The sequence below is a fragment of the Ahaetulla prasina genome, chromosome 16 (assembly GCF_028640845.1).
Source record: "Ahaetulla prasina isolate Xishuangbanna chromosome 16, ASM2864084v1, whole genome shotgun sequence".
Taxonomy (NCBI): domain Eukaryota; kingdom Metazoa; phylum Chordata; class Lepidosauria; order Squamata; family Colubridae; genus Ahaetulla; species Ahaetulla prasina.
Window position 1 is genome coordinate 2,316,847 of NC_080554.1, and position 27,654 is coordinate 2,344,500.

A 27,654-nucleotide genomic window follows, 5' to 3' on the forward strand; every position below is an offset into this window, starting at 1 on the left:
CTTCCTTCTTTCTCATTTTCATCTCTTTTTTCCTTTTCTTCTCTTTCCTTCCTTTTCCCCTCCTCCCTTCTTTCCTTTTTCTTTCTCATCATCCTTCCTCCTTTCTCATTTTCTTTCTTTCCTTCTTTCTCTTTCCTTTCTTTCCCTCCCTTCTAATTTTTCCTTTTCCTTCCTTTCTCTTCCTTTCCTTCCTCCTTTCCTCCCTCCCTTCTTTTTCCCTCTTCTCTTTATTTCCCTTCCTTCTTTCTCATTTTCATCTCTTTTTTCCTTTTCTTCTTTCCTTCCTTCTTTCCTTCCTTTCCTTTCCTCTTTCTGACCTATCTTCCTTTTCCCTTCCTCCCTTCTTTCCTTTTTTCTTTCTCATCATCCTTCCCTCCCTTTCTCATTTTCTTTCTTTCTTTCTGTCTGTCTCTTTCTTTTCTTTCCCTCCCTTTTAATTTTTCCTTCCTTTCTCTTCCTCTCCTCCCTTCTTTTTCCCTCCCTCTTACTTTTCCCTCCCTTCTCTTTTATTTCCCTTCCTTCTTTCTCATTTTCATCTCTTTCTTCCTTATCTTCTTTCTTTCCTTCCTTCCTTTTTCCCTTCCTTCCTTCCTTCTCTTCTCCTCCTCCCTCCTTTCCTCCCGTCTCTTTTTTTTTTTCCCCTTCCTTCCTTCCTTCCTTCCCTACTTTCCCCCCCCTTGCTCTTCCCCGGCGGGCCCTGCAGGCGCCGCTGTCCCCTTCCGCCAGCCCGTCCGTCGGCGGCGGGCTGAGCTGCTCACTCCAGCCCGGGGACTGGTAGGCCTCGCTGAGGAGGCGGAGGCGGAGGAGGCGGAGGAGGGAGGCGGCGGCGAGCGGCGAGAGGCGGAGGGCCAGTCGAGGAGACGCCGAGAGGCAGCAGCAGCAGAAGCCGCGCCGAGCTCCGCTGCCGCCGCCGCCGCTACCACCGCCCGCAATCCGCCGCCATCCGCCGCCCCCAGGCGCCCCGCCCGCCCGACCCCCGGCTCCCCAGGCGCACCGGGCTCCCCGCAAGCACCACAGGTGGGCATCGGGGGGCGGCCGCGGCGCTGGGGGGCTCCGCCGGGGAGGGGACGACGACGGAGAGGCGGCCGGTCGTAAGATGGAGACGCAGCAAGGCCCGGCCTGGCTCGCTTGGCCTCTCTCTCTCTCCCCAGCGCAATGCAAAAAGCAGAGCATCCTCCTCTCTTGCTTTTCCTTCCCAGCCCCCCCCCCCCATTGCAAAAAAATTAGGGGGGGGGCTGCTCTGCAAAGGGGAGGGGTGCATTTCATAAGGGGAGGGCTTTGCTTTTTTTTTTGCAATGGTTGCAAGGACGTTGCATGGGAGGGGGCGCTCCCCCCTTTCTCACACACCCCCCTCCCGTTTTCCAACTCTTTATTTTGAGTGATTATTATTATTATTATTATTATTTTGCAACAGACCCTCCCTCTTTCAATCTGGGGGGGGAGCTTTGGAGGTCGTCCTGAGCTGGCAAGGCCTGTCTGGAAACCCCCCCCCTGCTTCCTCCTTTTATTTTTTTATTATTATTATTATTTTTTCCCCCTGGCTGCCCCTCCCTCCCTCCCATCCGCCCCCAGACCCTTCCCTCTTAATTTATTTATTTTTATGCCTCCTTGTCTTGCAAACAACTCTTGGAACCCGATTTTAAAAACAGCAACAACAACAACAAATTTAATCCTGGCTTTAATGGCATCTTTATTTCTATCTCCCCCTCCTCTTCTCTCCCCCACCCCCCCCACTTTCCTGGATCTAAACCCCAACTTGCCTCTTGGGGTCCTCACCTCCCCCCCCCTCCCTCCCGGTGTCTCTCTGTGTGTGGTTGTGTTGCCATTTTGTGCTGCTGTTGCTTTTCCATTGTTTTGGTTGCGGGTGTCGCCTAGCCAGCCAGCCAGCCAGGCCTGGATGATACTTGACCCCCTCCCCAAATCATCCATGCCCACCCAGGCTGGTCCCCCCCCCCCCAAAGGCTAGCAAAACCTGCTCGCTGGGCATCAGCCAAACACAATTCTGAATTTTTTCTTTTCTTGGGTTGCATTTTGCCCCCCCCACCCCAAAAAAAAAAGCATCCTCAAAATCCGACGGGCATCTTTCGCTCTCTGTCTCCATTTTTCACAACGACACACCTGGTGTTTCTGAGCAAGAAGCAAAGCAATGGCTTCCATCTCATGCGCTAGAGAGAGAAAAAATGTGTGTGTTTTTTTTTAAAAAAAGATGATGCTTATTATTTGGGGAAGGGCAACATTTGCATTTTTGTGGGGGTGTGTGTGTTAGGTTGCAAATTTTTTGGGGGGGTTGTCGATGGAAAAAAAGGGGCGGCTGGACATGCGGCAAGTGCGCGTTGGGTGTTGTGGGCGATAAACACGAAAGCATGTTTCGGTGCGCAACCTTTTTTTGGGATCGGGTTTGGTGGCTTGGTTTGTTACCTGCTTTAAACACACAAAACGCATCTTCTTTTACCTGCGTTTTGAATGTTGGGGGGGGTGTCAGGAGATCCACCTTGGCTTATTTGATTTCTTTTTTTAAAAGGGGGTGCGGGGTGGTGGTGGTGTCCCAGCAGGAATCCAAAACTGGGAGGAAGTTGAATTCAAAGGTTACATTCAGGATTTCCTGCTTGGAGCAAAACTGCCCTCCAATGTTGTAATGAGGTTTGTGGGATATTTTATTATTATTATTATTTTTGGGGCCGTAGATCCTGTCTCTCCTCCCCGACCCCCCTACAGGTTTCCGTGGATCTAGTAGATTTAAAAAAAAACAAAAAAACAGACCCAGCTTGGTCCTGCGGAAGAGTTGTGTGGCAAATATAGATCCAAAAATTATTTGTTGTTGCTTTTTTTCTTTGTTTGTTTTGTCATCTCTCCCTGAAAGAAGCCACACAAAACTAAGCATTTTGTAGCAACATAGATTTATGTTTATATTTGCTAAGCGCGACTCTCCCCGGATTAATCTCCCTGTTGCAACGTGTTTGTAGTTCCCCAAAGTTTACGGGTTTCATATTTGTAACAATCTCTTGAGACGCCAAAAGTCCGGTGGGAGAGTGTGTGTGTGTGTGCATTTTTGCACCATGTTTTTAAATTGTCTGACCTTTCTACAAGGTTTTCTGTGTCCTGCTGATATTTTTTTTGCAGCTTGCAGTTTTTAATTTGTCTTGTCTCCTGATTTTTTATTTTTTTTAAAAAAAGTTTTAGCATGCAGTTGTTTCTTATTTGGGATTTTTGATTTTTCATCGTTTTCCATTTTGATTTCTCACACTGGACACTGGTCCCTCCTCTCCTTTGGTCGGCAAAGCTAAGTTTGTTTTGGTATCTCGTGGGTTTGTCAAAATCGGTCTGTGCACCACTGTCTTTGTTTTCCCAGCCCTGTGACCCCAAATTAAATAAACTACTTTTAAAAATGGGTTTCTGGATGCATGATTTTTTTTACATGTTGATGAAAAAAAGCAGCAGATTATGATTATAATGTTGCTGCCTCACACCAAGAGGCTGGAATTTGTCAAGTATTATTTCCCATGTAATGTAAGATATATTTCTGGTAGGTTTGGCTGAATATCTATCTTGGTTTCTCTCTCTCTCTCGTGACAAAAAATTAGAGATTGTTTTGGGATTCAGTGCTGGAAAAACCAACATCGACACTGATCCATTGTTGGGGGAGGGGGAAAGTAAATTAAAACTGTAATTAGATTCGCCATAAAATTTTGGCTTCTGAGGAGGAAGAAGTAGAGGCGCTTATCATTTGTGGCTAGGATGGGACACCACCAGGGGAGTCCAGGTTTAAAGAAATCAAGAAGAACAGTCGTGAAGTATTTCCATCAATCCACCCAGAAAAATGGGGTTGGAAAAGTCTTCGCAGGGAATCCTTGACTTACAACTGAGCCCCAAAATTTTACGTCGCTAAGCAAGACAGCGGTTAAGTGAACCCCCTGCAGTTGTTAAGCTAGTCAGACGGTTGTTTTCGGCTTCCCTCATCGACTTTGCGTGTCAGAAGGTCACAAAAGGGGATCACGTGACCCCGCCACCGTCATAAATGCGAGTCACTTGCCAAGCGTCTGAAGCCACGATGGTCATAAGTGTGAAAAGCGGTCACAAGTCATTTTTTTTTCAATGCCATTGTAACCAACATTTCCTTCGGTTGCTGTAAAATGTTCGGTTTTATCTTTGTAAACAGGCACTAGACAAATGGTTGTAAGTCAAGGACTATCTTTGGCTTTCTCTCTTGTTCACGAAAGGAGAGAGAGGTTGTTTTTTTTTTCAGTTGAAGAGGTCAAGAAGGCATTTTTCCTCTGCTCCATCATTCATTTTAACCCTGTTTCTTTTTTCTTATTAATTTTTGGGGAGGGAAAACCTGTCCTTTGGCTGCTGATTGGAATCCACAGCAGTGCATGGATTCACACGTGACATTTAGAATAGAATAGAATAGAATTTTTATTGGCCAAGTGTGATTGGACACACAAGGAATTTGTCTTGGTGCATATGCTCTCAGTGTACATAAAAGAAAAGATACCTTCATCAAGGTACAACATTTACAACACAATTGATGATCAATATATCAATGCACTTTGCATGTTCTTTGCAAAACCCTTCTGACTGTTTGCTTTGAATGGGACAGTAAGTGAAGCCAGGGGCAGCGGGCATTAGCTGTAGCAAAAGCAATAGCCCTTAAACTTATATACCGCTTTATAGTGCTTTTACAGCCCTCTCTAAGCGGTTTACAGAGTCAGCCTCTGGCCCCCAACAATCTGGGTCCTCGTTTTACCCACCTCGGAAGTATGGAAGGCAGGGGGAGGAAGGAGGAAGGAAAAAAGGGAGGGAGGGAGGAAAGAAAGGGAGGAAGGAAAGGAAAGGAAGGAAGGAGGGAAGGAAGAGCAATAGCACTTAGACATATATTCTTGATGAATGTATGTTTTCTTTTATGTACACTGAGAGCGTATGCACCAAGACAAATTCCTTGGGTGTCCAATCACACTTGGCCAATAAAAATTCTATTCTATTCTATTCTATTCTATTCTATTCTATTCTATTCTATTCTATTCTATTCTATTCTATTCTATTCTATTCTATTCTATTCTATTCTATTCTATTCTGCTTCATAGTTCTTTCCAGCCCTCTCTTAAGCGGTTTACAGAATCAGCCTCTTGCCCCCAACAATCTGGGCCCTCCTTTTACCCACCTCGGAAGGATAGAAGGCTGAGTCAACCTTGAGCCCGGTGAGATTTGAATTGCCAAATTGCAGGCAGCCGGCAGGCAGCAGAAGGAGCCTGCAGTACTGCACTCTGACCACCTGCGCCACCACGGTGTCTTCCTGTAAGAAGCTCCTTCCTGCTGAGAATGGGCACCGTGTGGCGGGGACTTCATACGTTGCGTTGAAGACTGTTGTGCGGTTGTTAATGCAAAGTTGTGGTTGTCGTTTCGTGAACGAGAGAGAAAGCCAGAGCCTTTACAGGCGGCCCTTGACTTGCAAACACAATTGGGACCAACATTTCCCATCGCGAAGCATAGCGCTTGGTAAGTGAGTCGCGCCCAGTTTTGTGACCTTTCCTGCCGTGGCTGTTAAGTGAACCACGCCATTGTTAAGCCAATCCAGTTACCCCCGTTGACTTCGCTTGTTGGAAACCAGCCGGGAAGGTTGCAGCTGGCCACCACATGACCCTGGGACAGCGAGACGGTTGTTATTAAGCGGGTTTTGACCCATTTGGCGATCTTCCTTGCCGCAGTTGTTCAGTGAATCATTGCAGTACTTAACGTTAGTAACACAGTTGTTAAGTGAATCAGATTTCCTCATTGTGCCAACCCTGAAGCCGACCTCCATATCGGAGCTTCACTGGTGTACATCGTACATAAGAAAACTATAAAAATAGAACAAAAACACAAATCGTTCACATTCTATACAAATTCAATTTCAAATCTTTATTGTCAATGCACAACATACGTACAGTGAGATTGGTTGAGCTCCCAATCCCAGGGGTTTAAATTGAAAACCCCTAATATTGCATTACTATTGCACTATACAGTAGATTTACAGTATACAGTAGATTTACAGTAGATTTACACTATACAGTAGATTTACAGTAGATTTAAGAGGTGGCTCAGGGGCTAGGATGTTGAGCTTGTCAATTGAAAGGTCGGCAGCTCAGCGGTTCGAATCCCTAGTGCTGCCGTGTAACGGGGGTGAGCTCCCGTGACTTGTCCCAGCTTCTGCCAACCTCGCAGTTTCGAAAGCACGTAAAAATGCAAGTAGAAAAAATAGGGACCACCTTTGGTGGGAAGGTAACAGCGTTCTGTGCGCCTTTGGCATTGAGTCATGCCGGCCACATGACCACGGAGACGTCTTCGGACAGCGCTGGCTCTTCGGCTTTGAAACGGAGATGAGCAGCACCCCCTAGAGTTGGGAACGACCAGCACGTATGTGCGAGGGAACCTTTACCTTTACCTTTATACAGTAGACTTATACAGGGATGCGGTGGCTCTGGCTAAGACGCTGAGCTTGTCGTTCGAAAGGTTGGCAGCTAAGCGGTTCGAATCCCTAGTGCCACATAACGGAGTGAGTTCCTGTGACTTGTCCCAGCTTCTTCGAACCTAGCAGTTCGAAAGTACTTAAAAAATGCAAGTGGAAAAAATAGGGACCACCTTTGGTGAGAAGGGAACAGCGTTCCATGCGCCTTTGGTGTTGAGTCATGCCAGCCACATGACCACGGAGACGTCTTCGGACAGTGCTGGCTCTTCAGCTTTGAAACGGAGATGAGCAGCGCCCCCTAGAGTCGGGAACGACTAGCACATGTGTGCGAGGGGAACCTTTACCTTTTACCCAGCTACAATCAACTGGGAGGATAAATATATAAAAGGAAGAAATTTCTCTTCTGCCTCTGGCCATTCCTTTCCGTTTTAAAGAAGCTTGAAATTTAACCTTCTTTCCCTTAACCATCCAAGACTGTAAACCGAATCCCAGCCGCTCAATTCTCAGCAGGGTTTTTCCTTCATACTTTTGGCTTCCCCAATATTCAGAATTGTAACCCCACCAAACTGGGTGGTTTTTTTAAAAAAAAAAAAAATAACAAAACAAAACATTTCCGTTTGGGGCTCAAAACATTTCCTGAATCAAATGTGATGGTTTTGCACACCCAACGAGAAAGCTGCTTTTGTTGCTGGAAACAAATTGATTTGGAAAAAAATCGCGCACGGCCCTAGGAAAAAGGGATAATTGAAAAAGAAAAAAATAAAGTGGTAGTTTTAGGATTTGTTTTAAACCAGTCTCCAGGTGCTCATATAGAAGACCTGCCTGGCTTTATCCAGATTTTATGATGGGTTGTTTTGGAGGTAGAAATGCTACCGTAGCTGAGATGGTGAAATTCTTTCTTTGGAGGCTGTTTGCTGAGATGAAAAATTGGGTTGTCTCTAAAATTAGAAAAAAACATTTCCTCCCTTCCTTCCTTCCTCCCTCTCCCTCCTTCCTCCCTCCCTCCCTCCTTTTCTTCCTCCCTCCCTCTTCTTCCTCCCTCCCTCCCTCCCTCCCTCTCTTCTCTCCCTCCCCTTCCTTCTTCCCTCCCTCCCTCCCTCTCCTTCCTTTCTCCTTCCCTTTCTTCTCTCCCTCCCTCCCCTTTCTTCCTCCCTCCCTCCTTTTCTTCCCTCTCCTTCCTTCCTTCCTCCCTCCCTCTCTTCTCTCCCCCCTTCCTTCCTCCCTCCCTCCCTCTCCTCCCTTTCTTCTCTCCCTCCCCTTCCTTCCTTTCTTCCTTCCTCTCTCCCTTTCCCTCTCCCTCCTTCCTCCCTCCCTCCCTCCCTTCTCTCCCTCCCTCTCCCTCTCCCTCCTCCCTCCCTCTCATTCCAATCTCCTTCCATTCTTCCTTCCTTTCTTCTTTCCTTCCTTCCTTTCCTGCTTGAGCCTCTCCAAGGCCTTCTTTCCAACTCGGTTATCCTGTTAATTGTGGTCAGTTTTAAAGTTGGTCTCCTTTTTTTTTTATTTTTCCCCAGAGAATTGTTGTGCCAAGACTAGTAGCTTGGTTAGCTGATAGCTGAAACAACAACAACAACAACAAAACATTGCACAAACTTAGAAAATGGGTAAATTCAACAAGCAGGTGGAACTTGTTCGGCACCACCGTAAATGGCCAAAGCTTCCCCTCCTTATCTTTTCATCACCCGTCTCTCTCTGCAGTGATAGGAGTCTGGCTCCTGGCTTCGCAAATATTTTTCCCCCCGGAGGCATTTTCAGATCAGACAACATGGGGGCAGTTGAGGAATTTCCATGCGGAATTCACCCTGCTGGCTCATCCTTCATATTCATTTTGCCATATTTATTTTTTTTGTTCGCCTTCGTGGCTTTCTGTCTTCCCTGCAGGCAGATCAGGAGCGGTGCCGAGAAATTTCCTTACTCGATGACATTTCATCGCGATGTCCGATCGTTCGGGGCAAATAACCAAGGGAAAGGATGGGAAAACCAAGTACACAACGCTCAGCCTGTTTGATAAATATAAAGGAAAGTCAGTAGAAACAGTGAGAAGTACCGGTAAGCCAAGGGATGTGTGTGTGTGTGTGTGAAGATTTTGCATTTAAACCAGCCGTCTTTCGATAATATTCGCACCTGCCCGTCTGAGTTTGGAAGTGAAGCTAGATATGAGGTGGATGGGGCACCACTAGGTGATCCCGGAGGAAAATTTCCTTCTCCACCCCCCCCATCCTTTTGAATGCAACAGATCTGATTGGGTTGCGCTTGGGTTGCGCAACTGAGGTGCGTTTGTGAGGAAGACATATTCCTTCACTTATCAATAGAGGTAGTCCTCGCCTTACGACCACAATCGATCCCCAGATTTCTACGGCTAAGTGGGACATCTGTGAAGTGAGCTTTGCCCCATTTTCCCTGCCGCCGTCGTTAAGCGGATCACTTTGGCTCTTAAATTAGTCACACGGTTGTTAAGCGAATCCGGCTCTCCCATTGACTTTTTCTTATCAGAAGGTCACAAAAGGGGATCACGTGACCCTCCCCCCTGTGACGCTTCAGCCGTCATAAATGCGAGTCAGTATCCAAGTGTCTGAATTTTGATCGCGTAAACCACAGGGAGACTGTGTGAAAAACGATCCCAAGTCACTTTTTTTGGTGTGCCCGAACGGCCACTAAACAAATGGTCGTAAGTTGAGGAGTACCTGCAGTTGAAAGTTGAAACTTTGATGTCTGTTTATGGCTCTAGATAGCGGTTGCTTGTTGCAATCCATGCCGAGGATAATGGGCCTCCAGGATCAGTGTAAAATCCTGCCGGTTCTGTCCGGCTCGTGTGTGCCGGTTGGGCGAACTGGTAGCTCCGCCCACCCACTGGATGTCGTCACTTCCTTGTTTTTAACCCTTTTAAACCTTCTGCGCACGTGCAGAGGGTAAAAAAAAAAAATCAGACCTGACGATGGCGCGCGTGCACTTCCGAAGAGGTAGGGAAGATTTGACCCCTGACCTGGATGGATTATTCTCGCTCTCTCTCTCTCGCTAGTTATTCCTAGACATGGCTTACAGAGTCTCGGGAAAGTTGCTTCCGCACGGCGCATGCCCCCTCCTGCCAACTTGCCAAGTTTGAAATCGGAGCATAAAGGAAACGACCCCAATATCATCATCGTGCCGAAGGACGGAACAGGATGGGCAAACAAGCAGGACCCTCCAGAGCAAAAGAGGTGAGCCGGCCCTTCCCACCTTCCTTCTTTTTGGAGAGACCAGCCCTTCGAGGCAGGCCAGGATCAGCCCTGTTGAAATCCACTGAGATTTTTATTATTATTATTATTATTATTATTATTATTATTATTATTATTATTATTATTATTATTATTATTATTATTGAGATTTTTATACCGCCCTTCTCCCGAAGGATTCAGGGCGGTGTACAGCCAGATTAAAACAGTACAATATACAAATTAAAACAACAGTTAAAATAACATATTCTATAAATGGCCGAGAATTAAAACCGTCGAATTTGACCCATAAATAAAATACCCCAATTAAAATTATTAAAATTCAAAAGATTTAAAAAATTTAAAAAATTAAGCCAGTCCCGCTTGGATAAACAAGTGCGTTTTCAATTCACGGCGAAAGATTTACCAAAAAAACCCCAAAAAACCTCCCGCCGATCTGTGATACTCGCAGGGACTCGGATGGTAATAGTCACTTTCTCCTTTCACGTCAGTTCCAGTTGCACAGCCGCACAGCCGCGGGAGTCGCTGCCGCAGCAGGATTTACAGAAATCTGTCTCCAATTTACAGAAACGGAACCCGTCAGTCAGCCAGGAGGTGAGTAGGACGAGCGAGTTGGGCGCCCAAACTCGAAAGGCGGGTGTTCGAATTCAAACGCTTGGCAACCGGCATGTACCTAGCACAGTTGCAGCATCCCGGGGGTCACGTGATCTCCTTTGGAGGCCTTCTGGGAAGCAAAGTCAACGGGGGAGAGCCAGAGTCACATGGGATTCACGTAATTTACCTACCGGTACTGGGCCTCTGGTGGCTCAGACTGCTAAGACAGTCTGTTATTAACACAGCTGCTTGCAATTAGAATAGAATAGAATAGAATTTTTATTGGCCAAGTGTGATTGGACACACAAGGAATTTGTCTTGGTGCATAAGCTCTCAGTGTACATAAAAAAAAAAAAAAGATACGTTCATCAAGGTACAACATTTACAACACAATTGATGGTCAATATACTTGATGGTCAATATACAATTACTGCAAGTTCAAGCCCCACCAGGCCCAAGGTTGACTCAGCCTTCCATCCTTTATAAGGTAGGTAAAATGAGGACCCAGATTGTTGGGGGGGGGCAATAAGTTGACTTTGTATATAATATACAAATGGATGAAGACTATTGCTTAACACTGTGCAAGCCGCCCTGAGTCTTCGGAGAAGGGCGGGATATAAATTCAAATAAAAAAAAAAAAACGAGTAAATTTTGAGGCCGTAAACCTTCCTATTTTTTCTTATTCTTCTGCAGAATACAAATTCAGCACTCGGTGGTGTAAAATCCTGGGCGCAGCTGAATGGAAAGCCAGTCAGACTAGAAGGTGGTAAGTGTACCCCCGTCTGCGGGCGGTTTGCGCTCAAGGCAGGTCCGCCTTTCCCGTCCCGATCTTGGAAGGGCGAGCCTCGTGGATGGCGCCGTCCTGATCCCTCGGCCTCTCTTTCTCTTCCCCCCACTCCCAGGTTCAAGGGTCTCAAACCGACTGTTATCCTTCTCTCCCGAGGATTTTCCAACGTTGAAAGCAGCTGGAGAGCAGGACAGGTCTGGCAAAGAAAAGGGCACCTTAGATCCGTCGTATGGGCCAGGACCAAGCCTCCGCCCCCAGAGTACGTACCTGGGACATCCCAGGGACAACACGGCGGGGGGGGACGGGGACCTTTCGCTGTCTGGAAAACGACCTTTGTGCGGAGGGGTGGGTGGGAAGGAAGAGGGTACCAAGTTAGCAGTCTTCCAGTACTTGAGGGCCTGTCACAGAGATAAGGGGGGGGGGGTGTCGATCTGTTCTCCAAAGAACATAGGACAAAAACCAAGGAGAGGAGCAACCTGGAACTAAGGAGAAATTTCCTAACGGTGAGAACAATTACTCAGTGGAACAATTTGCCTCCGGGAGTTGTGGGTGCTCCATCACGGGAAGTTTTTAAAAAGAGACTGGAGAGGCATTTGTCTGTTATAGGGACATTTCCGGCCTCCGGGAAGGTGGGAAAGGCTGTTTTTGCCCTCCCCAGGCTCCTAGAAAGGCTCTGGAGCCTGGGGAAGAGCAAAAAACGGGCCTTCCGGTCCCCCCGCACTGGAAGTTGGCAAACAGGCCATTTCCGGCCTCTGGGGGGGATGGGGAAGGCTGTTTTCGCCCTCCCCAAGCTCCTAGAAAGGCTCTAGAGCCTAGGGAGAGAGAAAAACGGGTCTACTGGGCCCACCGTGCCATCATGTGCCGGGGGGAGGGGGTCACGCACGCATATGTGGGGACAGGGCACTTAGAATTAGAGGTGGCCACGTGTGCGTGTGACCCCTCCCTTCCCGCCCCCCACCCCTGCTCCTGGCACACGATGGCAAAAAGGTTATCCATCACTGATATTAGGGTCTCCTGCTTCAGCAGGGGGTTGGACTAGAAGACCTCCAAGGACCCTTCCAGCATTGTTGTTCTGCATCTCCTGCAAGGAGTTTGGAGGCCCTGTTCGTCTTCTCCAAGAAAGCTCCCTTCTAGATCTTTCCATGGTTCCTTGTGGGCCTTGATCTCCGTACCAGCGGTCTACAAAAAGCTTTGAACGCTAAAGACGTCCCAAACGCCCCCTTTCAAGTCTAGGGTAACAGTTTCCTCTTTCCCAAGGCGATGGTTCCCTTTTTTCCAGAACTCAAAACCAAAGGAACCTCTTCAGCATTCCACTCGTTCTTTTCTCGGTCGGTCAGGCATTTCTTTCTAGGACCAAAAAAAAACCACAAAAAAGCATATTTCATTTTCAGCCCTGCTGTTCCTTTTTTTGTGTCTTCGGATGTCTTCGTCTTAATCCTCTTTGCAGGCCAGTGAAAAGGAGAAGGGAAAAAAACGCTCCGAGAAATCCTTTAAACAGACGCTGATCCAAACCGAAATTCTTTTCTATGTTTAGCTCCCCATGTGGGTTTGTTTAGGAATGCTGGGAGTAGGCCAGAGTTTTCAATGTTAGGTGTGGTGGTGTTGTTTTTTTTACTGTTTTTCTTTTTCCTTCCTTCCTTCCTTCCTTCCTTCCTTCCTTCCTTCCTTCCTTCCTTCCTTCCTTTTTCTTTCTGTTTTTCTGTTTCTTCCTTTCTTTTTCTCTATTTCTTTCTTTCTCTCTCTCTCTCTTTTTCTTTTTCTTTCTCTCTTTTTCTTCCTCTTTCCCTTCCTTCCTTTCTTTCTTTTTCTTTCTGTTTCTGTTTCTGTTTCTCTTTTTTCTCTCTTCTCTTTCTGTCTCTTTCTCTTTCTTTCTCTCTTTTTCTTTCTTTTTCTCTATTTCTTTCTTTCTCTCTCTCTCTTTTTCTTTTTCTTTTTCTTTCTCTCTTTTTCTTCCTCTTTCCCTTCCTTCCTTCCATCCTTCCTTCCTTTCTTTCTTTTTCTTTCTGTTTCTGTTTCTGTTTCTCTTTTTTCTCTCTTCTCTTTTCTTCTCTTTTCTTTCTCTCTTTTCTTTCTCTTTTTCTCTGTCTCTGTCTCTTTCTCCTTCTTTCTTTTTCTCTTTCTCTTTCTTTCTTCCTTTCTTCCTTTTTCTTTCTGTTTCTTTCTCTTTCTGTTTTATTTTTCTCTCTCTTTTCTTTATTTTCTTTTCCCTTTCTGTCTCTCTTTCTTTTTCTCTTTTTTCTTTTCTCTCTCTTTTTCTTTCTTTTTCTCTCTGTCTATTTCTCTTTTTCTCTTTTCTTTTTTCTCTCTTTTTCTTTCTTTCTCTTCCTTCCTTCCTTCCTTCCTTCCTTCCTTCCTTCCTTCCTTCCTTCCTTCCTTCCTTCCTTTCTTTCTTTCTTTCTTTCTTTCTTTCTTTCTTTCTTTCTTTCTTTCTTTCTTTCTTTCTTTCTTTCTCTCTCTCAGATGTCACAAGCTGGAGGGAAGGTGGTGGTAGAAACAGCACCTCGGCCACCTCTTTGTCCCCCTTCCCAACCGAGCTGGGTACCAAGAGCTCCAGCGCAGGCGAGGATGTTCCGACCTCCGCCAACGGGGCCGATCCCAAGGAGCTTTCTCTCCGCCCTTCTCTGCCTCCTCGCAAAGGAGCGTCGCAGTTTATGGCAAACACGTACCAGCCACCCACATACCATGACATGCTTCCCGCCTTCGTAAGTCCTTGAACGCCTTCCCAATTTTATTTCTGCCGCTTTACAAGAGACTGGGAGCCGCCTGGGTGCTTCCTAAATACAGGTAGCCCTCGACTTACAACAGGAAGCTGCAAGTCAGTTGTCCAGCATCCGAACGTATAAATGGCGTGACCACGGGGATGCTGCAGTGGTCACAAGTGTGAAAAATGGCCATAAGGCTCTCTTTTTCAGTGCCCTTGCAACTTCACTGAACAAACTGTTGTAAGTTGTGTATTTTCAGGTCTATAGGACGCACTTTTTTTTGTCTCCCAAAAGGGGGTGAAAATGTCTGCGTCTTATAGACTGAATATTGCCGAAGCCCCATCCACCTGCTGGCCTCCGCACACCCCGTTTTTGAGCTATTTTTAACCTTTTTCATGCCTTTTTTCGGCCCATTTATTGGGCTTTTTTGGGGGCCTTATTTTCCCAAAAAATGGGGGCAGAAAAAACTGGCTGAAAAAAGCCTCAAAAACAGGCCGAGAAAAGCCTAGAAAACAGACTGAAAAATGCCTAGAAAACGGGCCAAAAAAAGCCTCGAAACTGGGCCGAAAAAAGGGAGGCTAAAAACTTTTTTTTTTTTGGTTACTTACCTGTTCTAAATTTAGGTGCGTCTTATAGTCTGAAAAACACAGCACTTGTACATCCAAAAATCCAATGTATTCTCTTCCCCTTTACACAGCAGGTTCCCAAATAGTTATTAAACTTCCCCATCTTTATTTAACAAAAATACGATATATATTTTTTTCAAAAGTTCAAAAGAATGTTGTCTGTAAAGGTTTAACACATTGAATGTCGGTCTTCCCGGAAGAGAAAGAAGATAGAGGGCTTAACCGTTTTCTCACACTTGTTCTTATATCTGCTGTCCCATCACAGATGTGTTCAAATCCGCCAGCCGAGACCCCAAGTTTGCCTGAACGGGGATGTTTCCCTCTCCCCTCCTTCTGCCTGGAGCCCCGTGTCCCCTTCAGACAACATCAGCCCAGCGACCAAGACGGGTAAGTCGATAACGTCGACGGCGAGATGGTTGTCGATCCGAAAGCTCTGATTGCTGTCATGTCAGTTTGCAAGCACTGTTCCTAACGACTTCTTGCAACAACTCTTTAGAGCAGGGGTCTCCAACCTTGGCAACTTTAAGACTTGTGGGCTTCAGCTCCCAGAATTCCTCAGCCAGCTTTGCTTAACTGGGGCTTATTTTTGGGGGGGTAGGGCTTACATTACCAGCATCCTGAAAAATCATGCTGGGGACTTGTTTTCCGGTTGGGTCTTATTTTCGGGGAAACGGAGTAGTTGGGTTTTACGCTCTTCCTTTCTCCACCAAAACGTTTTCCCAAACTCCGTTGCAGAAAAGACAAGCGACTTGGGGCCCCGCGCCCAGTTCGTCCGGTCCGACCGCCGGGAGAGCGAGTCCCCAGACCGACCATCATCAACGCAGAGAACCTGAAAGGTCTGGATGAACTGGACAATGATACGGAGGACGGCTGGGCAGGTAAGCCCCTCTATGCCCGGGGTCTTGTCCTACAGACTCTATAGTCTCTCTTGCACACCTTGGTTCGGACTTCTTGGTTTAAGGAAACTCCCTTTTTCTAGGCTGTGTAACGAATTGTTGGTTTGCGGCTGTAGTGGTTAGGGTGAGTCTTAGATTCAGGGTTAGGCGTTCTGACCCAGTTCCCCAAACACGACAAACCCTCTGAAGTGAACTCAAAGATTCCTTTAATTAGGAGCGTCAGCAGCCCCGGCGAAAAGTTTCTCTCTCAACGCAGGCTAACAAGTCTGTCCATCCGCAAGATGAATAGTTATCTGCCACATCTAATTCATCTCCTCCCCCTGCCTTTTATCCCCAGAGCTAGGGTGGGGCTTCGCTAGCAGCGGTGGCTCTTCCGTCCCAAGGACCGGCCCATAGATTTCCACTGCTCTCCTCTCCTCTGCTTTCTGCGCATCCGCGCGTCAGGCACTGGACCCAGCTGTTGTTCCTTTTCCTCATCAGCCATCTCCAGACTTGGAGGCTCTGAGGGCTGACGGATGGCCCAGGCTCCACCTCTGTCTCTCTCTCTCTCTCTCTCTCTGCCACCTCCATTCCCTCTTCTCCCTCAGAGCTCTCAGGTTGCCTTGATGCTGACCTCCTCCCACACCTCCTCCTCCTCCTCTGATTCGGCTCCTGGAGGGACCGACGGCTGACAGGCCACAACATTAGGATTAGCTAGGCTGCGCTTGGTAACAAATTGCTTTGGGATAGTTTTAGGCTTAAAGCTAGGCTAGTCTAGACTTATTTTATTTATTTATTATTATTATTTTATTAGATTTATAAACCGCCCTTCTCCCGAAGGACTCAGGGCGGTGTACAGCCAAAGTAAAAAGAAACAATATACAGTTAAAATACAATTAAAAAGCTTATTATACAGTGTGGCCGAAATTAAAATAATTAAGAATCTAAAAAACCCCAATTAAAACCAGCTGCATTCTGGACCAACTGAAGCCTCCAAGTGCATCTCAAGGGGAGCCCCATGTAGAGAGCATTGCAATAATCCATTGCAATAATAAATAATAATCTTTGACTTAGAGACAAAGAGCTTTTCCTTTTAGTTTCCTGCAAAAGAGCCCAACAAACGGATTCCTTCTTTGGTGGGTAGGTTCACACCGAGATAGCAGCGGCCGTCGGCTTTGTTTCTCCTCGTTCGGTTCCTTGCTTTTTCTAGGAATTCACGACGAAGTGGATTATTCCGAAAAACTGAAGTTCAGTGAGGATGAGGAGGAGGAAGACGCCCCCAAAGACGGGAGACAGAAATGGTAAATGGGAAGAGATGCACGCGTAGTGTCTCGTGTAGAAAATCACCAGGAGACTGGGAGTTCTAGACCCAGCCTTAGTTGGGAAAGCCAGTTGGGTGACTTTGGGCCGATCACCAGGAGACGGTGAGTTCTAGTCCTGCCTTAGGCATGAAAACAAGCTGGGTGACTTTGGGCCGATCACTAGGAGATGGGAGAGTTCTAGTCCCACCTTTGGCGCGAAAGCCAGTTGGGTGAGTTTGCTCCAGTCATCAGGAGACCATGAGTTCTAGTCCCACCGTAGGCATGAAAGCAAGCTAGGTGACTTTGGGCGAATCACCAGGAGACTATGAGTTCTAGTCCCATCTTTGGCACAAAAGCCAGTTGGATGACTTTGGGCCAGTCACCAGGTGATGGTGAGTTCTAGTCCCACCGTAGCTAGCTCCCTTTCAGCCCACCCCACCCTACAGGGTTGTTGTGGGGAAAATAGGAGGAGGAGGAAGTATTAGATACGCTCGCTGCCTTGAGCTATTTTATAAAAGCAATATAAAGGCAGTATATAAATACACAAATAAAAAAGGCCTCCATTCCTCCATTGACAGGAACAGCTGGGATCCCCGAAGGCCACCTTTGCTGAGCTCGGCCGAAAACACCGATGTCAGGTACCCCACAGAAGACCCCAAGACTTGGAACGACTCAGCCAGCCTCTCTCGCTCCATCCGCAAAATATCCGAAAGTCTGCCAGGCTCGAGAAAGCTGAACGGCTGGACCCCTCTGCCAGAATATCAGGTATTTCGAACCGACGCCCCAAAACTGCAGAATTCACAGCATGTGAACGGATGTACCTTTTCTCTGCTTTGGCGAGTTAATTTGAAGGAGAAGAAAAAGTCTAAAATTTGGATTTCTCCTTCTCCCACACACACACACAATTCTCTACGCATAAGCACCAACTGACCTCCAGGAGATTAAAAACCACCCAGTACAAAAGTAGTCCTTGACTTACCACAGTTTGTTTAGTGACCGTTCCGAGTTACAAGTCAGATGTGACTCAGGGCCGTTTCTCACACTTTACGACCGTTGATGCATCTCCACAATCACGGGCCCAAAATTCAGATGCTTGGCAACCGGCTCCTATTGATTGATTGATTGATTGATTGATGGCAAGTCGGTTGTTTCGATGCTTTTTGTAACTTCAAACGGTCGCAGGGACAATCTGCAGTTGGTAAATTGGCCTTGATTGAGACTGGACGCAAAGAAAAATCCTGCCAGCGTTCCAGAAAAAAAAATACCCAACTCCAAATAAAAACTCGGAAGCGAGCATCTTTCAAGGTTCTATTTACTAGGATAGGTAAACTGGCACATCTGGGAAAACCCGAATCTGAAAGGACCGGCTTTTCCCTCAGTAAATCAAAACCACCTCAAACCATCCCCTGACTCCGCAGTCCATCACATGCTCCAATCGCCACCCGTCCCATCTCGAGACAGCACTCCCGCCACTCCTTCTCCAGATGCAGGATCGGCCTGACCTCGACCGACAGGAAGAATGCTTATTATGTCTAAAGACAACCCCACTACTAAATCCCCTCCCCTCCTACTTTCCCACACGTGAGAAGAAAGTGGCAGTGTTCTGTCCCCCTTCGCTTCCCGTCCGAGCGATGGCTTAATTAGCCGGCACTATCAGCTCTGGCAGCAAAATAGCGAGCGTATGCCAAGTGTCTCTGTTATCTCCCTCGACGCTGGTGTGTCACTCCGAAAAAAACTTCAGCTCATAATCAGTGGATTTGCCTGTTACAAAGAGGAACAGCAGCTCTCGCTGCCTTTTATATCCTGTGGGGTGTGGCTCCATGACTCAGCACTTCCTAGGCTTGCCCCGCCCCTGCTTCTGTTGTTCCTGCCTCTCCTGCCTACGAAACCTAGGGTCCAGCCAGGCCTGATTGCCATCAGCTGGGTCTGGAGGCGTGGCCTGGGGGGGGAAAGAGTCAGGGGACGGAGGCCTCGTTATCTCTTCCACCTGGCCTGTTTCTGGCTCCTGGAGCTGAGCCAGGGAAGCCGGTGCTCCCGAGGTAAATCCTGACGGCCCTTCCCCCTCACTTTCCAAGTCACTTTCTGGCAGGAGGCCCAGCTTGGGGGGGCGCAGACACAACAGGCAGCATGGAAGCTTCTGGCCTAACATGGCTTCCAAAGCTGACAAATCCGTTACTTCTCTCCGTCCCCCTTCTAACTCGCATGACGAGAAAGCCGTGTGGGTTTCTCTCACATCTTGTTGTGATGTCGGTTTCTTCCTTCTTGGCCAGAAACCCCCGCTGTCATGTCTGCGGCAACAGTGTTCAGAGGAAAAAGAAGAGAAGCCGCCCCTGAGGCAGAAGTTCGTCTACTCGGAAATGTCGGAAGCCGTCGAGCGGGCGAGGCGGCGACGGGAGGAGGAAGAGCGAAGAGCGCGGGAAGAGCGCCTGGCCGCCTGCGCGGCGAAACTGAAGGAGCTGGATCAGAAATGCAAGCTGGCGCAGAAAGTGGGAGATGGTCCCAAACATGTTGAGAGTGATGAACCCCGATCCTCGACCTTGGAGAAGAATGCCGTCTCGGAAAACAGCCACGTGACTCGGAGAGGTAAGGGGATGCAGATTGGCACATATCAGGTAGGACCCCTTGTCCAGAAAAAAGCCGTGATGAAAAATGGTGTTGTAGATCCCATTGTGTCAGAAACTACTCATTGTTTTCCAGTTAAGATAATTTATTTGCTGATCTATTCAATTAACGCTTATCGCTAAATCGGTGCTAGATATAACAGAATTTAAGAGGGATTGGACTTGGATTGCTTGCAGATTACTCTAAAGCAAACCCACCTTTTACCCGTTGCGTTTCCCGCGTGGCCCACCTGGTAAGGCTCCATCGCTTTTAGTGAGCTTTCCATTTTTGCCTTCTCCTTTTCTTCCCCCTTAGCCGTCCCTGAGTCTCACACCCAGGAACCCCCTTCCGGTTACGTGGATGAGGAGAGCCCAACAGCTGCCGCCTCCACGACGCTCCGGAGTAGCAGCGAGGAGGAGCTGCGCGAAACCGTCTCCCCCATGCAGGAATTCGGCAAATTCCCCAAGCTCCTTCCCCCGCGGTTCCAGAGGAAGCAACAAGTAAGAGAAAGAAAATGGTTTACTACCATTTTTCTCATCCATTGGGTTGGGTTTTATTTTTTTGCAAAGCTGGTTGAAGTTGGGGGACGAGTATTGAGGTCAACTAGCCTGGATTTGGCCAAAGGTCGCCACTTTTCGGCACTGTAGCAATTGTTTGCATTTATTGATTTAAATTTAGACATAGGCATACAATCACAGGGCTGGAAGGAACCTCAGAGGTCTTCCAGTCCACCCCTCTGTTCCAGCAAGAGACCCTATACCAGGGATGTCCAAACTTGGCCCCTTGAAAAGTGGTGGACTTCAACTCCCAGAATTCCCCAGCAAGCAACTTGCTCATGTTTATAGCTCATGCTGGCTGGGGAATTCTGGGAGTTGAAGTCCACCATTCTTCAAAGGGCCAAGTTTGGACACCCCTGCACTATGTCTTTTTTGCTTTTTTGTTTGTTTTGTTTGTAAATTTGCTTTCCTTTTCGATTTATTTATTTATTATTTTATTTATTATTTAGATTTTTATACCGCCCTTCTCCCGAAAGACTCAGGGCGGTGTATAGCCGGATTAAAACAGAACAATATACAGATTAAAACCATAGTTAAAATAACATATTCTAAGAATGGCCGAAAATTAAAACCGTCAAATTTGACCAATCAATAAAATACACCAGTTAAAAATTATTAAAATTTAAAAATTTAAAAATTTAGAATATTAAAATTAAGCCAGTCCCGCTTGGATAAACAAGTACGTTTTCAATTCACGGCGAAAGGTCCGAAGGTCAGGTAGTTGACGCAAACCAGGGGGAAGTTCGTTCCAGAGGGTAGGTGCTCCAACAGAGAAGGCCCTTCCCCTGGGGGCCGCCAACCGGCATTGCTTGGCGGACGGCACCCTGAGAAGACCCTCTCTGTGTGAGCGTACGGGTCGGTGGGAGGCATAAGGTAACAGCAGGCGGTCCCGATGTCGCCGATAGCGCGTTAATTGCTTTTCCGTATTTCCTTTCAGGACCAGCTCTACAAAATGCAAAACTGGCCACCCTCCCAAGTCTATCCCCCTTCTTCCCACCCTCAGCGGACTTTCTACCCAGCCCACCCGCAGATGCTGGGGTTCGATCCGCGATGGTTAATGATGCCTTCTTACATGGACCCTCGAGTCACTCCCGGACGCCCGCCTGTGGATTTCTACCCTTCATCCCTTCATCAATCAGGTAAAACATATATGAAATTTGATTTTTTTTAAAAATTGTATGATGCTTGTAATTTTCCTGTTCATTCTTTGTGTTTTACTTTTATTTTTTCCTGTTTTTTGGTTCATCTGTTCTTTTTCTCTTTCATCTATTTACTCATCCATCCATGTCTTTTATTTATCCATCGATCAATCAATCTATCCATCGACATCTTCTGTCTGTCTGTCTCTCTCCATCTCATAGAATATATTTATCATCTTATTTCCTCTTATCATCCATCAATCCAGCCATCTTTCCTCCATCCATCCATCAATCCAGCCATGTCTTCTACCTCTGTCTCTTCATCTTATCTACCTATCATCATTGTCTGTCTATCTAGGCAATTTATCTATTCATCTATCCATCCCTCCATGTCCTGTGCCTCCATCCATCCCTCCCTCCCTCCACCCATTCATGTCTTTTATCCATCCATCCATCTATGCCTTCTCTCTCTCTGTCCCTTTCACTATCTCATCCCTTCATCCATCCATGTCTTCTCCTTCTTTCTCTCCATCTGCTGTATCTTTAGTGCTGTAAAATTGTAAAAAAAATCCGGTTTGATTTGCCTTGTCTTACATTGGCTTGTCTTCTGTGCCATTAGTAAAATACCGTATTTTTCGGAGTATAAGACACACCTTAGTTTTGGGGGACGGAAATAAGAAAATAAAAAAAAATTCTGCCTCTGCCTATCAGCATCCATCGGTATTCATCTGGCTAGCGTCCTGTCAGTGTGTGAGAGAGTTGAGGGCTGTTTGGAAACTGAAACAAGTATTTGCTGTGTGCGCGACAAGGAGACAGCAAGGAGCCTGGGCGTGGCTTAGCTCAACTGTTCTGTACTAAAGCTGCATGCTGCCCTGAAACTAAAACTGAAACTCCTCTCCTCTGCTTGTGTTTTGCTTGTATTTACTACCATGTTGCTTTTGGTATTGTATATTGACATCACATGTTATGTTATATATAAAGAGAAGTTACTGAATCCTGCTGAATCAGTTACTTGTGTGCGCTTTCTGGATGTGATTGCCGCTGCAAACTCTTGACACATCCTTGCAGCAAATAGCAAAGAGCCAGGTCAGCTTCAGGTCATTATTGCAGCCTGATTCAACGCGAGCAGCTGATTGGCGGGTGGATCGGCCTCCCGGAATACCTCCAATCAGCTGTTCCAGGCTGCAGGGATTGCCACAGACCTGCGTGCCTCATGTTTTTGGCCTCGTGGGCCACATTCGGTGTATAAGACCCACCCAAATTTCCACCCTCTTTGTGGGGGGAAATAAAATGCATCTTATACTCTGAAAAATAACAGTAATTTAAATGTGGAATTAGGCAGCGTCTGACTTTTATCTTTTCTCTCTTTCTAACTCTGCTAGGGATTATGAAGCCTGCCATGCAACCGGATTCCGTGAACGGGGGCAGCTGCCCATCGGAGGAGCAGAGCTGTCCATCTGTGGGGCTGCAGGAGAGAAAAGGGGAAGCCACCCCCATTTGGGGTCCGGAAAGTTTTGTCCCCTTGCCGAGCAAAAACTCTTCGGTTTCCCAGCCAAAGCAAACCGAGTGTGAGGCAGAGGAAGGATTACATACCAGGTAAGTGCAGGATCACCTAGACGGAGTTTAAGATGCTAAATGCAAGTAGTCCTCATTTAATAACCATGTTGGGAGAGTAACAACTTGGTCGTTAAATGAAGCGGTTGCTAAGTGAAACCTCCCTTGCTTATTATCTTACTTCAGCTTTCCTTTGCTTTAAAGAAGGTTGTAAAAACGAGGATTGTAAATGAAGTTACTTTTTCATCCCTATATAACTGCGGACGGTCACTAAATGAGGCATTCGCTAAACCTGTAATGGGGCTGCCATCGATTTTGAGTCCTTGTTTTTTTTTTAGAGGGAAGTGTTGAGTTTCTCCAGTGTGCTGAAGGTAGAAAGTCAGGCATTTCTTTGTTTCACTTACAAATCTTAAGAATTTTACAAGAAGGTTATGCCATGTTGGCCTTTTTTGCCCTTGCAAATCAAAGCTGCTGAGAGCCTGGCCAAAAAAAAATTAAAAATTAAAATTGATCTCATTTATATTTATCTGCCATTCAGCAGAGACGGTATGACCCCATCTTACCTCTTTTAATACAGGTAGTTTTCGACTTACCGCCTTCATTGAGCCCAAAATTTCTGTTGCTAAGTGAGACATGAGTTTTTCCCCTTTTTACGAGCTTTCTTGCCGTGGTCATTAAGTGAATCACTGACGTTAGTAACATAGTTGTTAAAGTGAATCTGGCTTCCCCAAATTAACTTTCTGGTTAGAAAGTTCACGGCAACCGTCATAAATATGAATCAGTTGCCAAGCATCCGAATTTGGATCCCGTGACCCTGGGGGATACTACAAGGGTCGCAAGTCTGAAAAACGGTCATAAGTCATTTTTTTTCCCAGTGCGGTTGTAAGTTTGAAAGGTCACTAAACAAATTGCTCTAAGTTAAGGACTACCTGTAATTTCTTCCTCTTCTGAGTCCATAGCAACCAGTGGTTGGATTCAGCCGGTTCGCACCACTTCGAGAGAACCGGTTGTTAACTTTCTGAGCAGTTTGGTGAACTGGTTGTTGGAAGAAATCATTAGGGCAGAGAACCGGTGGTTAAAATTATTTGAATCCCACCACTGATAGCAACCAGTTTGGAGAGTGTTAGCGATAGGGTGGGGTACCCATGCGAAATTTATCGTTTTTCCTGCTCCCCAACGCCTTACATTGGATTCCTTCTTTTTTGGGGGTCCTTTTTCTTCAGGGTTGAGAATTCTTACTCTGCGCCCTCAGGGCTAAACGCCCAACGTGACTTCTTCGAAAAAGTTGGCGAAGATTACTTAAGCTCCTTCGAGAAGAAACCCCAGGGAAATTTCGACCGGTGCGTCAGTCCCGCCCAAAGGGCACCCCAAGAACGCATCTTTCAGCCCCCCGAGTGCGGCTCTGATCTTTCCGATCCTTGTGATAGGAGCCTGTTGAATTCCCCTTTGGAGTCCAGTTCCATTCCCGATGAAAAGAAGTCCGAATACAACGGTTGGGACATCAGCCCTTTTTCCAAACCTTTGGAAGAGTCGCCATCAGGGAAAGAAGAGGCGTTCCAAGAGGACTCATTGTTCGGCTCCGAGATGTGGAAGAAGGAAGGATCTACCAGCAAGCAAGCCAACCCTGGAACTGGATGGACGACTCCTGAAAACCAAAACGCCAACGGTCAACCACCACAGCAGCAGCAAGAGCAAACGGGCAGAACCCGTCGATCCGGTCCGATTAAGAAGCCGGTCCTGAAGGCTCTCAAAGTGGAGGAGAAGGAAAAAGAGCTGGAGAAGGTGAAGGTGGAGGGCGAAGAAACGCCCCATCCCGCTAAAGAAAAGGCCCCCACGCCGAAGGCGTCGGAGGAGATCAATCCCGGAGGAGGGGTTGTCCACTCCGCTCACTACCGCTCGTTGGACGAAAGACGCTCCCCGCAAACCCCTGTCCAGGACAACGAGAGACGTCACGAAGAGAATGAGGAGGACAGTAAAGAAAAGGAGAAGATCACCAAGGACTCGGAGGGCAAGCATCTGTCAAGGGAGTTTGCTGAGCTGCCTCCGACCAAAAGAAACAATTGGATCTTCATTGATGAGGAGCAGGCCTTTGGTGGACGGGGGCAAGGACGGGGCCGTGGACGCGGCTTCCGAGAATTCACCTTCCGAGGCCGTAGCAATACAGTGGGATGTGGAGGTGTGGCTGTTGCTGGTAGTGGCGGTGGCGGCGGGAATCTCCGAGGCGGTTACAACAGCAGCAATGTTGGGGGTCCCTCGAGAAGTAGCCGAGGACGAGCCTTGAGAGACTTCAATCAGGGGGAGGAGTTCCCGCGGGGAAAGCCCAGGCGCCGGATCGCGAGCGAGACCCACAGCGAAGGCTCCGAGTACGAGGAACTGCCGAAGCGCCGGCGTCAAAGGGCCTCTGAGAATAATAATGAGGGTTCCCTGGCGGAAGGAGAAGAGGACGACCTCAAGAAAGGGGATTTCCATGACTCCTGGAGATCCAATAAGATCTATTCAGATGATCAGGATGCCAAGTTGAGGACCCCGCGAGCTTTCGGCCGATCGTTACCCCCAAGACTGAGCAACTCGACTTACGGGCGACGAGGATTCGTTTCCAAGGAGTCTTCCCAATGGCAGAGCCGTAATGGTGGAAATACTTGGCAAGAATACGGCCACAACGCCCCTCTGGATGCCTTTGGCATCCGGCGTCCACCAGAAAGGGATTACAGCCAAGAGTCTTACAAGGCTTCGGACTCGTTTGGCCGACGGGTGTTCGAAGAGGACTATGGAGGTGACCCCGAAAACGTGGAGAACCGGCCGTTCCGTCGACGGCGTCCCCCTCGTCAAGACAAACCTCCCCGATTCAGGCGCTTGAGGCAGGAGCGCGAGTCCGTGGGTCAGTGGACTCCCGAAGAGGGTGGAGCCAACCTGGTCACTTGCCAGTGGCCCAGGAGAGCCAAACTGGTCACGACAGATTATAACGGTTCCTCGAACAGAAGATCTCCGGAACTCTCCTATCAGAATACCTCGGATCATGCCAACGAAGAGTGGGAGACGGCCTCGGAAAGCAGCGACTTCAGCGAAAGGCGGGAGAGGAGGGGCGGCGGCGGGAACACGGAGAACGAGGCGCCGTTGGATGGCGGGGTGCCCGGGAGCTCCTTGGGGGAGAAGAGAGACCTGGCTAAGAGGAGCTTTTCCAGTCAGAGGCCTGTGGCTGATCGGCAAAGCCGGAAATCTGATCCCGTAGGATTTGGAGAGAAAGCCGTACGAGCTGGTGGGAACCGACCAGCCTCCTACTATGAAAACCAACAGAATGTGCTACAATTGAGGAGCAAAAGGTAATAAATCTCCCCCCCCCCACTTAAGAAAAGAGAGAGACAGTATTCGGATACAGAACGGACCGCCGAGTCCAGCTCAATCTTGAGATCGTGCGGACTTCAACTCCCGGGGTTCCCTGGCCAGCATGGTCTGTCTGGGGAATTCTGGGACTTGGAGTCCACCCATATCGAAGTTACTAAGGTGGAGGAACACCGATTCCGCTTAAGAAAACAAGAGATAGTACTTGAATACAGCGTGGACCTCATAGTCCATCCCAACCTTTCTAAACTTTTAGACTGTATGGGCTTCAGCTCCCAGAATTCTGGGAGTTGAAGTCCACACATTTTAAAGTTGCTGGGGTTCAGAAGCCACTGGTTCCCCCTTAAGAAAAGAGAGACAATATCTGGAAACCGAGTGGACCTCATAATAGCAGTAGCACTTAAGGCTAATATACCACTTTACAGTGCTCTTCAGCCCTCTCTCAGCGGTTTAGAGTCAGCCTGTTGCCCCTAACAATAATCTGGGTCCTCATTTTACCGACCTCGGAAGGATGGAAGGCTGAGTCAACCTTGAGCCCAGTGAGATTCGAACTGCCAAATTGCAGGCAGCCGGCAGTCGGTAGGAGTAGCCTGCAGTACCGCACTTTAACCACTGCGCCCCCGTGGACTTCGTAATCCACCTTTGAGGTTGTGTGGATTTCAACTTCCGCAATTCTCTAGCCAGCATAGTCCGACTAGGGAATTCTGGGAGTTGAAGCCCACCCATCCTAAATGTCGTGTCCCACTCCTCCGCTGACGGCCGGGTCAGGGAAATCCGAATCAGGCGTGCCTCTGCAGCTCTGCAAAAGTCCTAGCAAAGTCCTCAGGGCAGGCAGGAGACCAGAAAGTGACTTCAGCAAGATATGTTTAGACTTTGCCTGACTCAGAGAATGCCAGAAAGCAGATCCTTTATATAGGCCATGGGGTGTGGTTCCATGACTCAGCACTTATCCAGGCCTGCCCCTCCCTTCCTTCTGTTGCCTCCGCCTATCAAGTCTTCTGACGCAAGGGTCACTCCAGTCTGCAGCTGTTGGTAATTGACCTCCCTCAGGGTCACATGCTGTGGAGGAGGGGGAGGGGTCTAGTTGCTCCGTTTGCCTGGGCATGGAGCCAGAGCTGGGGGCTGGAGATACTTCCTCCTCTTCAGCCTGTCTGGGCATTGAGCCAGGGCTGGGGCCGGGAGGCATACTAGGACATTCCTCCGTGTTCGGAAGCAGATAAGAAGGCCCCGGCTGTGGTGAGATCGGACGAGACATAACACTAAAGTTGAGAAGCTCTTTCTCCGACTTGTCCATTCGCAGTCGTCACGATTTACAACCCTACTGGCCAGGCTCCATTAGAGTCATAACCCGAGGACTCCCCGTATGACTTCGTAGGTTCTGAACTTTTTGTTTTTTTTAAAAAAAGAAATGGTTCTGCCCCTTTGGCCTTGGCAACATTTCTGGCCTGTTTCTGCCAGGACCATCTTCCTTACTCGCTGCAGAAATCATTTTGCGTTGAGTCGGAAACCAGATCTGTTTCCTTGCAGATCACCGGAAGAAAACGGAGTTCTCGATAACGCCAGTCCTGGACAAAACCGTTCCGCTTATGGGTCACATTCCAACCTGAACGGTGCCGAAAACCTGGAGAAAAGGCAAGAGAAGGAGCTGAAGTCTGCGGCCAACGAGATGGCGGAGACCATCAACCCGTTCGAGATGAGCTACAGAAGTAAGTCCCTTCGAGGGCTTTGCAGAAAGGATCTTCAAATTTGCAAGGTTTTGTTAGTCCGTGGTTATAATTATTATTATAATTTTTCCCTTATTGTGTTGTTGATTTGTATCCTGCCTTTATTATTTTTATAAACAAGACAGCAAACATATCCAGCACACTTTCCTCCTCCTGTTTTCCCAGCTGGCTTTCGTGTTAAGGCAGGACTAGAACTCGCCGTCT

The 27,654-nt window shown here is 47.7% G+C and overlaps 1 protein-coding gene across 5 annotated transcripts in view; it reads left to right on the forward strand.

Moving 5' to 3' along the window:
* The first annotated feature begins 746 nt into the window (after positions 1 to 746).
* PRRC2B (proline rich coiled-coil 2B) overlaps positions 747 to 27,654 on the forward strand; it is a 46,393-nt gene continuing 19,485 nt past the window's right edge. For all 5 annotated transcript variants that reach the window (XM_058159645.1, XM_058159640.1, XM_058159642.1 and 2 more), the window contains exons 1-17: positions 747 to 1,017; positions 8,321 to 8,488; positions 9,459 to 9,636; positions 10,143 to 10,245; positions 10,939 to 11,011; positions 11,148 to 11,291; positions 13,493 to 13,734; positions 14,626 to 14,747; positions 15,096 to 15,238; positions 16,446 to 16,536; positions 17,115 to 17,301; positions 18,807 to 19,119; positions 19,453 to 19,637; positions 20,632 to 20,833; positions 22,216 to 22,429; positions 23,611 to 25,707; positions 27,254 to 27,432. In XM_058159645.1, the coding sequence (XP_058015628.1) occupies positions 8,374 to 8,488; positions 9,459 to 9,636; positions 10,143 to 10,245; positions 10,939 to 11,011; positions 11,148 to 11,291; positions 13,493 to 13,734; positions 14,626 to 14,747; positions 15,096 to 15,238; positions 16,446 to 16,536; positions 17,115 to 17,301; positions 18,807 to 19,119; positions 19,453 to 19,637; positions 20,632 to 20,833; positions 22,216 to 22,429; positions 23,611 to 25,707; positions 27,254 to 27,432 (4,588 nt within the window). In that variant the 5' untranslated portion in view covers positions 747 to 1,017; positions 8,321 to 8,373. The remainder of the gene's footprint in view (positions 1,018 to 8,320; positions 8,489 to 9,458; positions 9,637 to 10,142; positions 10,246 to 10,938; positions 11,012 to 11,147; positions 11,292 to 13,492; positions 13,735 to 14,625; positions 14,748 to 15,095; positions 15,239 to 16,445; positions 16,537 to 17,114; positions 17,302 to 18,806; positions 19,120 to 19,452; positions 19,638 to 20,631; positions 20,834 to 22,215; positions 22,430 to 23,610; positions 25,708 to 27,253; positions 27,433 to 27,654) is intronic.